We start from the raw sequence: 15,534 nt of genomic DNA, 5'->3' as shown, positions 1-15,534 counted from the left end.
TCTTTTTTTTTTTTATTACCTGTGATACCCAGGCACCTGTTGTGTTCACACGCAGACAATCCCATTTTACTCTCTGATTTTATAGCCTACTAAGCTAACTGAACCTGCTCAACCAGGGAGTGGCATGTGTGTGTGTGTATAGGGAATAATATTTGTAGTGTATGCATACCCTCGTGTTGAGCAAAGAAAGCCTCTCGCTCTTCTCTGATGTCCATACGGAAAGTTTTAGGGATGAACTCGTCTATTTTCAACCTCCTGTGTGGCATAAACAAATAATTACCCCTTAAAATCATCTCCGCATACAAGCACATTTTACCCGAGCATTAGAAAAGAGAGGGGATGTCGAACACTGAGTGCAAATTCAAGCTAAGGAATGATTTGAAGTTCTTCCATTAAAGTGAATGTTTTATATCAATTCTTGTTTGATACCAGTATTGTCACACGTCCGGCTCATCTCCAAAGGGCAGGGTGACGCTTTACACTGAAAAACAATAGCGACTAGATGATGAAGGTGCTGTAGCTGAGTCAGATCAGGACGTTTCTCCTGCTACTGCTAACGATGGAAACCAGTTCCATCTGTTTCATGTGGGAGAGCAAACCCCTACCCCCCAAAAATGGCTTTTGACACACCACACCAAGACACACCACAGGAAATGGTGCCCAAACAACCCAGGTAATTATGGGATCAGTCAACTGTGATACCATTCATACTGGAGTACCACAGGGCTCTATCCTGGGTCCAAAGTTATTTAATTAATATGTCAATGATATTTTTAATGTTTCAAAACTATTAAAATTAGTAATATTTGCAGACGACACTAATATTTTCTATTCAAATGATAACTATATTGATTTGGTAACCTGCATTAATCGTGAATTAAACTAAAAGTATGGATGGATATAAATAAATTATCTTTGAATTTAAATAAAACCAAAGTAATATTCTTTGGTAATCGCAAGGCAAATCAAGATTTAGAAGTAAAAATGGATGGTGCTGCAATAGACATTGTATCAGAAATTAAGCTTTTAGGGGTCATAATAGATGATAAATTATTTTGGAAAACACATCAGACACATACAAACTCTAAAAGCATTTCAATAAATAATAAAGCCAAATTCCTTTTAAATTATAATGCATTGTATTTATTATATTGTTTTTTACTTCTGTCATATTTAACATATTGTGCAGAAGTCTGTGGCAATAATTATAAAAGTTCACTACCAGCCCCTTTTTATCCTCCAAAAACGTGCAATAAGAACCATACACAGGGTAGGTAATCGTGATCATACTAATATTTTATTCATGCAGTCCAAATTATTAAAATTGGATGATTTAATAAAATTTTTCACTTCACAAATGTTACTTAATGTCAACAAAAACATGGTGACAGAAAACATCCCAAATGTATTCTCTCGAAAAGAGGGAAATTATAACTTGAGGGGCTGTAGTAAATTCAAAATCCCAAAGGTGAGAACAACCAAGAAAAGTATGTGTGTGTCTGTGTGTGGAGTCAAACTTTGGAATAATTTACAAGATGAGATCAAACAATGTCCAACTATTCATGTGTTCAAATTCAAATACAAAAAAACATTACTGGCGAAATACAGGGATGAAGAAAATGGGATATGAGTGAGACTGGAAATACTGCGTTTAAAATTATGGTTAACTTGTTGTTATTGTTGCTATAATCATATCATAACTGTTATTATAAATATAATTTTTATTTTTTATGTTATTATCATTGGTGCCGCAGTGATATTTGGTAACTAGTGGCATTATGACATTGAGGGATGGGTATTACGAAGTTTAGTGTATAAAATATGTGATTATTGTAATTATTATAATTATTGATATCTGACCTATGTAATAAATATATCCATGAGATTTTGTTATATTAGACACAAGTGGAGAAGAGGATTTGTAAAATGCATTAATTAGGGAAGATAAAGGGGTAAATAAGCATCTGCTTCTGACTACTCCTTTTCGAACATGTTTTGTGACATTATTTGTTGTTGACTCATTGTTTTTATCCTGTTTTTATTTCAATGTTCGAAATAAAGTATTAATTCATTCATTCATTCATACCAACACAAATGATCAATACCAGTCCAACTTTTGATTAGGGATATTAAATGCCACATTTTTTTCATACAACTCAAGTCACATTTATTTGTATAGCCCTTAATCACAATAACGTCTCAAAGGACTGCACAGGATTACAATTACACCATTGCCTGATCTTAAACCAACTAAAGCTTAAATCTTGAGTAATCGATAACAGAGACAGATACAACAAATTCCCTACTCTCTTATAAATATCAAGGGACTGTGTGTATTGTTTGACCACCAGATGTCATTGTGTTGCGCAACCAAAAATGAGTGCAAAAAGCACAAGGAAGAATACAAAATTTGGAGATTGAAAGAGACAAAACCGCACTATTTTTCTTTGTGTTTATTCTGCCCAATCTGTCGCGATGGTTTTGTTTTTTATGTACCCAAAGCAGCAAGATGGCAGACAATTATGTCAGCTCCATCTAGGTGAGAAAAACGTTTTGTCAATTAAATGCAAATTTCTCTTTTTCTTTTCAAAAAATATACCATCATTTTATATTTGTCTATTGTTTAAATTAAATTTAAAGATACATGTAAAAAAATAAATGAATTAAGTTGTTTTGAAACCACAAAGAGGCGCTAAATAATGTCCTTTTAACAAAATATTCAAGAAATGATAAATCCTAACATGATATTTATCTTAAGTTCCTAAAAATAATAATACAACCTTATTCTCAATTATGGTTAGCGTATGCGGCACCGTTCTGAAGTCATGTGATCGAACCTCCTGTGTAGAGTTTGCATGTTCTCCCCGTGCTTGTGTGGGTTTCCTCCGGGCACTCTGATTTCCTTCCACATTCCAAAAACATGCATGTCAGGGTAATTGGTCGGTCCAAATTGTCCCTAGGTGTGAATGAGCGAGTGAGTTGTCTGCCCTTGTGTGCCCTGCGACTGGCTGGCAACCAGTTCAGGACATCACCGGCCCACTGCTTGAAGATGGCTGGGATGGGCTCCAGCACCCCGGCGACCCTACTGAGGATAAGCGGTGTAGATAATGGATGGATGGGTGGATGGATGGATTAGCTGATAAGTACCTAGTATCAAATTACTATTTTTACAAAACAAAAATATTATCCCCAAAAGTAGGAAAATAATTCTCTCTTTTTAAAGAAAGAACAGAGAATCCCCATATGATAATCCTCCTTATTAAATTTTGGGAGAAATTACTAGCGTTTTCTATGTTTATTTAAAAAATAATAATAATAATTTAAAAAATACTTTCTGATTGTTAAATGGCCAAAAGAGTATAACCAATGCTGGATTAATCTGATGTCATGAGCGTAGTTTAGTTTTTTGGTTAGCCAGTCTGTTAGTTTTATTTAAATGTATTTAACCAGGGTAAACATGAGGGTTACAAATACTCTTTTCCAAGGGGATACGGGCCAAAAGGCAGCAGAAGTTCCTACAAGAAAAACGTTCAGTTCCCAAACACATTACAATTCATTTACTGTTACTCAGAAATGAGTCAAAACACATTTAATAGGGTGGTCTGAAGAGCTCCTACTAAAGTCATTCAGAAAACAGACCTTAAAATAAAGTCAGGTTATGGTACCAGTACTTGTGTATCTGTACTAGAGGTAAGATCTTGAGCCCAGACCTGAACCTGTTATTCCAGGTTCGGGCATCAAATGTCAATCTATAAGTCGGGCCGGGCTGAGCTTCTCCTTCGCCCTTACTTTTACTCAAGTAATTATTTGGATCCTTACTTTTTAATTCTACTAGATGTAAATAAATGTAAATGATCTGCATTTATGTAGTGCTTTTCAAGTCAACGAAGACTTCCAAAAGCGCCTTACAATGTGCTTCATACTTACCCATTCACACACACTCACTCACACACCAATAACCAACCTGCTTATTAGGGGGCATTAGGGATTCAGAGTCTTGCCCAAGGACACATTGACATATAACACGGAGAAGCCTGGAATCGAACCTGCGATCTATTAATCCCAAGACCAGCGCTCTACCTCCTGAGAGTGATATGTTACTGAAGTAACTGTACTTGTACTTGAGTAACGACACTTCGGCACTGCACCTCAGCTCCACGCGTACTTTTGCGCCGAAGTGCATATTTGAAGGACCGAGCCCGATGTAAACCCGAAGCTTCACCTCTAACCCAAATTTCGGCGCCGTGCGTACTTTAGCTGGGAAGTACTTCGAGGCTGAAGCGCAGCTTTACTTCAGGCCCGGTCCTTCAAGTCAAGTTAATTGGTCGGATTCGGGCTGGTTCAGGATTTTATACTTGTGGGCCTGGTAGGATCGGGCTGGATTTTTTTAGCCCAGATATTACTTCTAATCCGTACCTAAAAAGGAGGTCAGTTTTTTTAAATGCGGTGTAAGAAAAAATCTACGGCAGTGGACTCATCCTTGTAGCCCTCAGGATGATAGTTGGAGGCCCCAGCTTTAATAAGGACACTAAAGGAACAGTGTGTATCATTTAATCACTAGATGTTGTAGTGTTCTGTCTTGCAACAGAAAACGTCTGCCAAAGATTCCATGTAAGAATGAAACTTACGGAGACTCTGAAGTCATTATTTACTCTCACGCAACCCCCGTGGAAGAAGAAATCCTCTCTCGCCCTCCCAAGAAGTCTGTCTCCTCATCCGAGTTAATTATTTTTTTCATTGGGTCACTTGAGGGCCCACTCCACCTTGCTACACTTCATACTCAACTCATACTCTGTGCTATATGCAAGGCATGGAAGGTTAAATTAAAACAAAACACTTCTGATGAGAGCGCCACTGCTCCCTAGCATTGTGGTGGTGCAATTGCACTTGATTCTTTGGAAAGTTCCCCGAGGTTAACCGTGCTCACGACCCCCTTGACAGAGCCTAGCACCCCCATGGGGCCCGCCCCACTTTTTGAGAACCATTGCTCTAAAGCAGGGTTGTCAAACTCATTCTAACTCGGGGGCCACACGATAGAACATTCTCTCGGGGGCGGGATTATAGAGAGAGAGAGAGAGAGAGAGAGAGAGAGAGAGAGAGAGAGAGAGAGAGAGAGAGAGAGAGAGAGAGAGAGAGAGAGAGAGAGAGAGAGAGAGAGAGAGAGAGAGAGAGAGAGAGAGAGAGAGAGACAGAGAAAAACAAGTACAGCGTCTTTGTGAGACAGCGCCTGGCTTTGGCAACATCAAGTGGACATGTTTCAACCTGCATCTCGTTTTTGTCTTGCGCTTCTCTGAGTGATGTCTCGCATGCCAGATTAAATCCCTAGCGGGCCTGATCCAGCCCGCAGGCCGCCTGTTTAACACCCCTGCTCTGAAGTGACTATAGAGCACTATTTTTCTTGTATTTTCTTGCCCAGCCTTTTGCCAGGGGTTGTTTTTTGGATACCAGTCGCAGGAAGATGGCGGACAATTATGTCATTTCTCTCTAGGTGAGGCTTATGTTATTTAAACTAATAGAAATTTCTCAACCTATGAATTATTTTTTTGGATTTTGTAGGGAATTGAAAAACATATGTATTTAAAACTGCTAGAATGTTTTGACAAAAACTTTTTTGTGGAAAACCTGATTTGGCCTATCCTCAACCAGACCCTAACTTCGGAGTCCCCCAGGTAAATTGAGTTTGAGCCCCCTGATCTATTGGATTCAGAACCTGTCAATAAACATCACCCGTCCTCCGATGCATCTAATCTGTAAAACGATCAAAGATTAAATGGACTGTGTGTAATATTTTGCGCCTCCTACTGCCGTCTTTTGCTGCTACGCTGTGCTCTTGGGACTGATTTTTGTTTGCATTAGACAACAGTGCCATCTAGTGGTGAAATATCACACACTGGGGTTTAAAACTGACCTTAGCGCTCTCCCGTAGTCGACCTTGCAGCCAACCCGCTCGTACACCCGCAGACTACTGAGCAGGCCGATCTTGGTGGTGAGGACCTTGTTGTTGGGGATCTGGTACACCAGCTGTTCTCCTGGAAACCAAGATGTAATCCGTTCGCACAACATGGGAAGAATCTGGTCTTTTACAACAAACATTCACCTTCTCTGAAGTTGAGGTACGTGCGTGAAGATTTGGTCTCGCACCACTTGAGTTTGAAGTCCTCCCTGTTCTTGTTGTAAGACCTTTTCCATCCTCTCCTCTCACAGTAGGCACTCACTCTGAACAACAGACATTAAATAGATTAAACCACTGTGTCGTTACACTTTATCTGGTGTGCTGCAGGAAATTGTTCATTTTATCTTGCCGGCAGGATCGGCCCAAGCCTCAATAGGGCCCCAAGCAAAATTAGATTCGGGGCCCCCTACTACTTGATCATTTGCATCCGTACTAGAATTAATTCCATGTACTACTCCAGGGGTGGTGATTCAGGGGCCGCATATAACATGTTACAATTTTTTAAAAATAGATTAGTTTCATCAAATTGGTTTTGGAACGACCACAATTAGAGCAAAATAGTATATTAGGTCCCTGTTTTAAGCACTTTATTTGTTATGCAGCTTTGAAGTTTTACTGTTGGGGTTTTTTACGTTTTAGTATTTCTGAAGTCAGATTTTTATAAAGGTTCTGGAGTTTTTTGTAGTGTAACAGTAGTTTTATTTTTTTACTATTTTTTTCGTATTTCTGAAGTAATTTTTATGGAGTATTTCCATAATAGTGTTTTTTTACTATTTCTGTAGTACTTTTGTTGTATTTCAAAAGTAGATTTTTTGTTGTATATCTGTTGTATTTTCATGGTATTTTTGTATTATACAGTAATTTATTATTCTAATATGTTTGTGGTATTACTGAAGTGTTATTTTTTTAGTATTTGTTGTATTTAGTAGTATTTCCATTTTACAATGTTTGTGGTATATCTGTAGTATTTCTGCAGTATTTTTGTAGTACACTGGTACTGTAGTTTTATTTTTTCAGTATTTCTGTGATACTTTTATAGGATAACTTTTGTAGTATCGCTATAGGAATAATTTGAGGTATTTGTGTTGTAAACCTCTTGTAGTAGTATGTTTGTAGTAATTTTTCTCTAGTTGTTTTATAACTTATGGTATTATATACTGTATTTATATATTTTAGTATTTCAGCAGAAGTATAATTGATGTATTTCCAGAGCAGTATTTTAGTCGTATTTTTGAAGAATTTTTGTAGTATATCCATAGAAGTATTTTTTGCCTTGTTATGTCCAAATAACTCAATTTTAGTTTCATCAGTCCACAGCACCTTATTCCCAAAAAAAGCTGGCTTGTCCAAATGTGCTTTAGCATACCTCAAGCAACTCTGTTTGTGGCATGTGCGCAGAAAAGGCTTCTGCCGCATTACTCTCCCACACAGCATCTCCTTGTGCAAAGTGCGCTGAATAGTTGAACGATGCGCAGTGATAACGTCTGCAGCAAGATCATGTTGTAGGTCTTTCAACCAGGTCTGTGGGTTGAGTTTGACTGTTCTCACCATCCTTCGCCTCTCCTTATCTGAGATTTTTCTTGGCCTGCCACTCCAGGCCTTAACTATAACTGTGCCTGTGTACTCCATTTTTTCACTATGTTCCTCATAGTGGAAATTGACAGCTGAAATCCCTGAGCTAGCTTTTTGTATCCTTACCCTAAACCATGATGTTGAACAATAATGTTTTCAGGTCATTTGACAGTTGTTCTGAGGCTCCCATGTTGCCATTCTTCAGAGAAGATGCAAAGAGGAGAACCACTTGCTTAAATACCTTTTCTCATGATTGGCTTCACCTTTGTATGTAAGTCAAGGGTTAATGAGCTTACCAAACTATTTTTTGTTCCAATAATCAGTGCTAAAGTTATTTAAATCAATAAAGCAACAAGGTTGCCCAAATTTATGCACTTGCCTACTTTTGTTTAAGTAATTATTGCACACTTTCTGTAAATCCTATGAACCTTATTTTAATTCTCAGATATATCTGTGTTTGTCTGCTATATGATACATTCAACTGAAATTGCTGATGCGAACAACCAATGATTTATAAAGGAAAATCTTTAAAATAATCTTACTAATTCACACACACTCACACACACACACACACACACCAATCACCAACCTGCTTATTGGGGGGCATTAGGGATTCAGTGTCTTGCCCAAGGACACTTTGACATATAACACGGAGGAGCCTGGAATCGAACCTGCGATCTCTTAATCCCAAGACCAGCGCTCTACCTCCTGAGAGTGATATGTTACTGAAGTAACTGTACTTTTACTTGAGTAACGACACTTCGGCGCTGCACCTCAGCTCTACGCGTACTTTTGCGCTGAAGTGCATATTTGAAGGACCGAGCCCGATGTAAACCCGAAGCTTCACCTCGACTCCAAATTTCGGCGCCGTGCGTACTTTAGCTGGGGAAGTACTTCGAGGTTGAAGCGCAGCTTTAGTTCAGGCCCGGTCCTTCAAGTCAAGTTAATTGGTCGGATTCGGGCTGGTTCAGGATTTTATACTCATGGGCCTGGTAGGGTCGGGCTGGATTTTTTAGTCCAGAACTTACTTCTAATCCGTACCTAAAAAGGAGGTCAGTTGTCTGCTATATGATACATTCAATTGAAATTGCTGATACGAACAACCAACGATTTATAAAGGAAAATCTTGAAAATGATCATGGGTGCTCAAACTTTTGTATACGACTGTATATTGGGAAATATAGTTTTGCAAAGAAAATTAATTAATTCGATCAGAAATAGCTACAGAATGGAAAATAATTACATTTTAATTGTCCCCTTTTGCTCTATAAAGGGCACATGATTATAAGGCACACTTTCAAAAATTCCAAGAATAGAAAGTAACCATCTTTGCAGATAAAATGTTCTTGCTCTGCTAACAAATGACTTTGCTCAATTTAAACATTATTTTTCCTTTTTATGAATTATTTCAAAATAAATTTCTTTAATTTGAGGTTAAATAAAGAAAATATACATTCAAAATATACATTCCAACTGGGCAAAACTATATCCGGTCTGCTACATTAAATAATTAGCTAATTTTATTTCTATTATTATGCTGTGAATACAGTAGAATACAGTCAAAAGAGAATTATTTAAAACGGGAAATTTTAAGTATTTTACCGTGTAGGTTCCACGCAGTTGAAACAAAATAATTTACCAAAATTATTTGGAAACACGTTTTGCCTCGACGTCTATCCCCAGCCACAGCCAACACAGAATATTTAAAAAAAAAGGAAATTTTGGTCAAGCCAAGTCAGGTCATGGTTATTTGTATAGCTCTTAACTACAAGAAGTCTCAAAGGACTGTACATATTACAGACTATTATTAGACTACATCATTATTATCAATTATGTATTTTCAGTTTGTTAGCTGGACGTTGGGGCGGCAGTAGCTCGGGAGGTAAAGCACTTGTCCTGGGATCAAGAGGTCGCAGGTTCGATTCCCTGCTTCTCCGTGTTAAATGTCGAAGTGTCCTTGGGCAAGACGCTCAATCCCTAATACCCCCGATAAGCAGGTAGTTGCCTTGCATGGCTGCCGCTGCTATCGGTATGTGAGTGTGTGTGAATGGGTAGGTGTGAAGCATATTGTAAAGCCCTTCGGGAGGTCTTCATTGACTTGAAAAGGGATATATAAAATGCAGACCATTTAAAAAATATGAACTAAAACTGCACATTTCATCATTGACATATTTTAGGGGTAGTAGATCATGAGATTTCTCAATGAAAATTTACTGTTTTAAAAACGTTGAGAAAAAAAAAGTAAATTAATCATTTGGAGCAAGGGTCTCCTATGTGTTGCCCGCGGGCCCCTTGAGCACCTCAGTAGCATGCGGACAGGGTAAAAAAAAAGCTCACCAGTGATGGGTCATTATGATTTTCCAGGAAATTTGATTCCTAACTGGCATGATGTTTTGTGCTTGACTGCATCTATTCTAAAAATATATCCTGGTAATAACATAGTAACATCATTTTAACAACATGTGAGATGTTATTTAAGATATGCCCTTTGTGCCAATCAGTAACAAATAGTAGCTCCCGGTTTCAAAAATCTTGGTTACCCCTCAGTTAAAGATTAAAATGTATATGTAATAAATAAACCTGCTGTCTTGATGTTTCTGCCAAGAGGGCATCTAAAGACTTACATCTCAGCACCATTGGTTCCTCCAAAGTAGAAGAAAGGACTAGAACCTTTCGGCTCCTCAATATGACGCACGTTTTCCCTGACTGAAGAGAAACACAATAGTTAGGGTTCAAAGCTATTACCAAAACACAATAAATGTGAGTAAATAGTGCATTATTTTTGCATAAAATCTATATACTGTATATTTCATCTGTATATTCCATGTCTCATCTTTGACTTCCTGATATGCGACGTCATTTGAGGAACATCGGAATGCATGCAAGCCAAACTCCATACTGGTTTACGTGTCAATTCGTTGAAAAGGTTATGAGTCTTTAAAGTGAAGTTTTGTTAGTTTTTGTGGAAAATACCTAGGCGTTGTGTTGCAGGTGGATGCAGTAATGGCGCAACAAAGAGTAAGCAGCCAAAAAGATCTAACTGGCAAATACACCACACAGGGAGCTAACCAGGACCGAACAACAAAAGGCAGCCGGACCCTCTGCGGAAAAATGAGTCTGGCCAACCAAATGACACACAGTAAGTAGCCAGGCTAACTGAGAACCCACAACGAAAAACAGCTACAGCAACAAAGGCAAAGCTAGACAGGAATGAACCTAGGGACACGGCAAAACAGGCTCAAAAACCAGGCTAGTGCCCAAACAACACACTGTGTGCAGCCAACGAACGCCAACCAGGGAGCAAACAAGACAGGAGACGAAGGCAAACAATGAATGAATGAATAAATGAAAACTTTATTTGAACATGAAAATAAAAATAGAACAAAACAATAACTCAACAACAAAATAATATTACATAATATGTTCGAAAAGGGGTAATCAGAAGCAAATGCTTATATTCCCTACCCCTTCATCTTCCCTATTAAACACACCAAATATAGAACAACAATTGTAATACTATTAATAATAACAGTTATGGTATAAAGACAGCAACAATAAAACATAGTTCTAGACGCACTCGTATCACTCATACCCGATTTTCTTCATCCCTGTATTCCGCCAGGAATGTTTTTTTTGTATTTAAATTTGAACATGTGAATAGATGGACAGCGTTTGATCTTGTCTTGCAAACCGTTCCAGAGCTTGACTCCACACACAGACACACACATAGTTCTCCTGGTGGTTCTCACCTTTGGGATCATGAATTCACTACAGCCCCTTAAGTTATAATATCCTTCTTTTCGAATGAATAATTTATGGACGTTTTCTGGCACTATGTTTTTGTTGACCTTAAATAGCAGTTGTGCAGTGGAAAATTTTACTAAATCATCTAATTTTAATAGTTTGGACTTCAGGAATAAAATATTAGTATGATCTCGATATCCTACCCTGTGTATAGATCTAATTGCACGTTTTTGGAGTATAAAAAGGGGCTGTAGTGAACTTTTGTAATTATTGCGCCAGACTTCTGCACAATATGTTAAGTATGGCAGAACTGGAGAACAATACAATAAATACAATGCATTATAGTTTAAAATGAATTAGGCTTTATTAATTATTCAAATGCTTTTAGATACTTTAGTTTGTATGTGTGTTTTCCAGCTTAATTTATTGTCTATTATGACCCCTAAAAACTTAATTTCTGATACAGTGTCTATTGCAGCACCATCCATTTTTACTTCTAAATCTTGATTTGCCTTGCGATTACCAAAGAATATTACTTTGGTTTTATTTAAATTTAAAGATAATTTATTTATATCCATCCATACTTTTAGGTTAATTAGTTCACGATTAATACAGGTTACCAAATGAATATAGTTATCATTTGAATAGAAAATGTTAGTGTCGTCTGGAAATATTACTATTTTAAATAGTTTTGAAACATTGATAATATCGTTGATATACAAATTAAATAACTATGGACCCAGGATAGAACCCTGTGGTACTCCACAACAGATGTCCAAGTATTGATATGACAACTCTCCCATTATTACATATTGCTTCCTCCCCGTCAAATAACTTTGAATATATTGCAAAGACACGCCCCTGATGCCATATCTTTCCAGTTTTTTCAATAATATATTATGATTAATGGTATCAAATGCTTTTTTTAAGTCAACAAATACTATGCTATGGGTGAACAATGAATGCACACTGTTACGTTAAACTTCCCCCACATAGATTTTGGAAGTCGAAGCACGCGACTCCAAAAAAACAGTCACAAGGACACCAGTGCCAAGGTGAGCATAGATCCCATTTCTCCAAACAGAAATGAGCATATGCAACCGCTGTCTGTTTTGTAGCTGGCCTCACATGTTGTGTTGATGGGATTCTCCATTTTGAAAGTGTTGTGTTGATTCATGACATCACAGGGCAAGAAGAAACAAGCCAGATGTGCCAACTTTTTAACTTAATGTCTCCATTCCCCTGCCGCGTGGAATATTTTGCAACATATTTGCATAATAGTTGGGCGGAACGCTACGCATTCTGTGCCTGATTGATAAAAAATGTTGTTTGGCATTACCTTTAACAACAAAAACCTTATTTGTTGGGATACTTCCTGCACTCACGTGATCTTCTGTCGCGTTTCTTGTTCAAACATCCCTTTTTGTCTTCACCAGATGGTTTCCCTTTTACTTGGGCGGTCATTGGTGCTGGAGACGATGATGCTTTAGCTGGATTGTCTTCTGCTACGTTCTTGTCATCGTTCCAAGCTACCGTGCTCACAGACGACATGATCGCCAACTGCAGAACAACGAGAAGATGGAGGGCCTTTCGTTAAACGCAGCACTTGAAACTGCTGAATAGAAAAAAAGGGACAATGATTTTGCAAAATAAAGGAAATACTGAGGATAGGCATATATATATATATATATATATATATATATATATATATATATATATATATATATATATATATATATATATATATATATTTATATGCCTATCCTCAGTAGGGTCGCAGTGATGCTGAAGCCCATCCTAGCTATATTTGGGCAGGGAACACCCTAGGGACAATCATTGGAATGCGGGAGGAAACCGGAGTGCACGAGAAGAACATGCAAACTCCACACAAAAGTATCTCATGGTTGGCATTGAATGTGTTAACTGGTTTATTTTAACAGTTGAGTGAATGCAGTTTTACACCTGAACCAACTCACTACGCTGCACAAACTCAACACTGCCCCGTAGGGGCCAGCAAGAGCCTTTGTTTTGCATTTATTTAAAAAGAAACTCTTAACTTTTGATGGAAATGACCTAGAGACTTGCTTCTTTTTTTTAACATACTAAGAAATGTATGGGTTAAGTAATCCAACAGGGCAGATTCAGCCTGTGGGTCTTATGTTCGACATGCCTGCAGTCTATTATTGGCTGCATCTTGATCAAATTTATCAAACTTGCTTCTTACGCCACAGCAAAAACAAAACATATAAACACAGAAAAAACAAAACATAATAAAGTATATATACATATATATATACATATATATATATATATATATATATATATATATATATATATATATATATATATATATATATATATATATATATATATATATATATATATATATATATATGTTTGTGTGTGTGTGTGAGTGGCTACCATCCAGCTTTTGTACCTCATATCTTTAAATCCATGCATATACAAAAAGCATAAACAAAATGTTACATGCCCCTAACATTTATTTTCATTGAGTGAAATAAGGAACAGTTCCACTATAGTTTTGAATTTGTGTTTTTAAATATTAACATTATCCAATCAACAATAAATGATGTTATCCTTACCTCGACACCCCACAAGTAGCAAAGATCCAAATACGAGCGTATTTTTGCTTGCGCTCCACTGACCGCCCTGGCCTCGGCTCAGGTCGGAGCCTCCTAAATCTTAAGCACTTGCAAGTTCATTCAAGTGCCGAGTCAAGTCAAACAGTCGAGTCACCCGCAAACAATGCTCTTGTCTGCTACACTGTAGGTCACCCGGATCCCTCCCGCTGCCCCCCACTCGGCCTTTCTCGGCTTCACTCCTCCCACCACAACCGTGGGTAGATTGGCTTGTGGTGTGAGCCATGGCAACAGTTGCCATTACTAGGACAATCTTTCCACAGCGAGCCTTCAAGCGTGCGTATTGCAAATTCACTTTGTGTTTGGACTCATCTAATATTAACTACCTGGAGGCCCCCTGTGTTGTGTCCACGCTACGCCATTGTGTGTCCACAAAGACCTTAATCGCTATTGTTTGAATGATCCAGCAGTCTTGAACAGTGTTCTGGCTAGCATTCTTTTGTTTTTGCGCAAAATCGATCCATCAAATGGTGGCGTGCACAGGTGCAGCGGCAAATGGCTCTCCAGCTATTAAAAAAAATGTTTATATTGTTCCTTATCTTTCTTACTTTATTGGTTAGGAACATGCTTGGCAATATTCTGATGTACTTACAACTGAGGCCAGTCTCCATCTACGACCTTGCAAATAATATTGCCATTTTTTCTTCACTTGGTTAGTCTGTACTTTGTTGGATATGGAAACTGGATGTGGACACTTTTTTCAGGATTGTCTTTATACAGCAATTTGAGTGGTGATGAATTGGCTGAAAAGTGCTTGAAAAAATTCCTTTCAATTGCTTTTTTTTCTTAGTTTTTTCCCCTCTTTTCTCATAGTTTTTTCTTTTTTTCTTGTCTTTACCTTTTTTCTTCTCTTTTCTCCTTTTGTGTCACGGTTTAGTGACTGCAGTCCCTCCCCCTACTCCAAAAGATGGCACCATCAGCTCATTTTGCAATCACCCGCTGAACTATCCTGTCCAGGGGCTCCGCATCAACTAGGTAGCCAACCTCTACCATAAATACTCCGGGCCTCCACCTTATGTTTCTAAATTGTTTTGAATTCAGCTCTAGTTATTCATTAACCAAGACGCCGTGCTTCTCCTCCCAGACCTTCTTCTTCAGTTCCTTCCTCGTCCCAAGATAATCCACTGCAACAATCTTTTTTAAATTTTTCATCATATCTTCTTTTCAAGATCTTTATGCACCAAAAGCCACTCCAAGACTCCCCTCCAAAGTTCCCCCCTCAAGTCTTCCCTCCCAGATTTTACCTCCTGAGGAGTCCTGATTCCACAATCACTTCTCTCCAGTGAAATTGGTTTTGTTGTTAGAGAAACGCTCCCCTGTTGTGGTTTTGATCAAACTATGTTTTACATCTCCTGCATTTGGGTCTGTCCAATAATTTATTTCTTCTTTGTTTTTGTTTCCCATTTGTTGTTCTTGCTTTTTTGTTTTTCATCTCTCCTTTTTCTTCCTATTTTTTATTTTTTGGCTGTTTTTCTTTTTCCTTTTTTTCTTCTTCTTTTTTTCTTTTCCATTTATCTTTATGTTTATTTTCCCCCTTTTCAAAATGATCTTGTGCACGATGTTACCAAATAAGTGCTTACACGTGGATCAAAGCCAAATAAAAAA

The 15,534-nt window shown here is 37.8% G+C and overlaps 1 protein-coding gene and 1 long non-coding RNA gene across 3 annotated transcripts in view; one reads left to right on the top strand and one right to left on the bottom strand.

The window, feature by feature from the left end:
• Positions 1-14,060, bottom strand: part of LOC148369918 (protein polyglycylase TTLL10-like) — a 38,898-nt gene extending 24,838 nt beyond the window's left edge. For both annotated transcript variants that reach the window (XR_015850063.1, XM_088332157.1), the window contains exons 1-6: positions 13,873-14,060; positions 12,655-12,829; positions 10,150-10,231; positions 6,098-6,216; positions 5,909-6,029; positions 170-255 (exon numbers count right to left, since the gene is read on the bottom strand). Coding sequence is in view for 1 of the 2 variants with exons in the window: in XM_088332157.1 (XP_088188283.1) it covers positions 170-255; positions 5,909-6,029; positions 6,098-6,216; positions 10,150-10,231; positions 12,655-12,820 (574 nt within the window). In the remaining variant the exon portion in view is untranslated. The remainder of the gene's footprint in view (positions 1-169; positions 256-5,908; positions 6,030-6,097; positions 6,217-10,149; positions 10,232-12,654; positions 12,830-13,872) is intronic.
• LOC148369919 (uncharacterized) lies at positions 5,974-12,918 on the top strand. The gene is made up of 3 exons (XR_015850064.1): positions 5,974-6,113; positions 10,517-10,664; positions 12,706-12,918. It is a non-coding gene; the product is annotated as an uncharacterized LOC148369919 (long non-coding RNA).
• Positions 14,061-15,534: the final 1,474 nt, after the last annotated feature.

The sequence above is a fragment of the Urocampus carinirostris genome, chromosome 3 (genome assembly GCF_059441175.1).
Source record: "Urocampus carinirostris isolate Australia breed hairy pipefish chromosome 3, RoL_Ucar_1.0, whole genome shotgun sequence".
Lineage (NCBI taxonomy): Eukaryota > Metazoa > Chordata > Actinopteri > Syngnathiformes > Syngnathidae > Urocampus > Urocampus carinirostris.
Note: the sequence above shows the minus strand (reverse complement) of the source record. Positions and strands in the feature narration are given on the sequence as shown.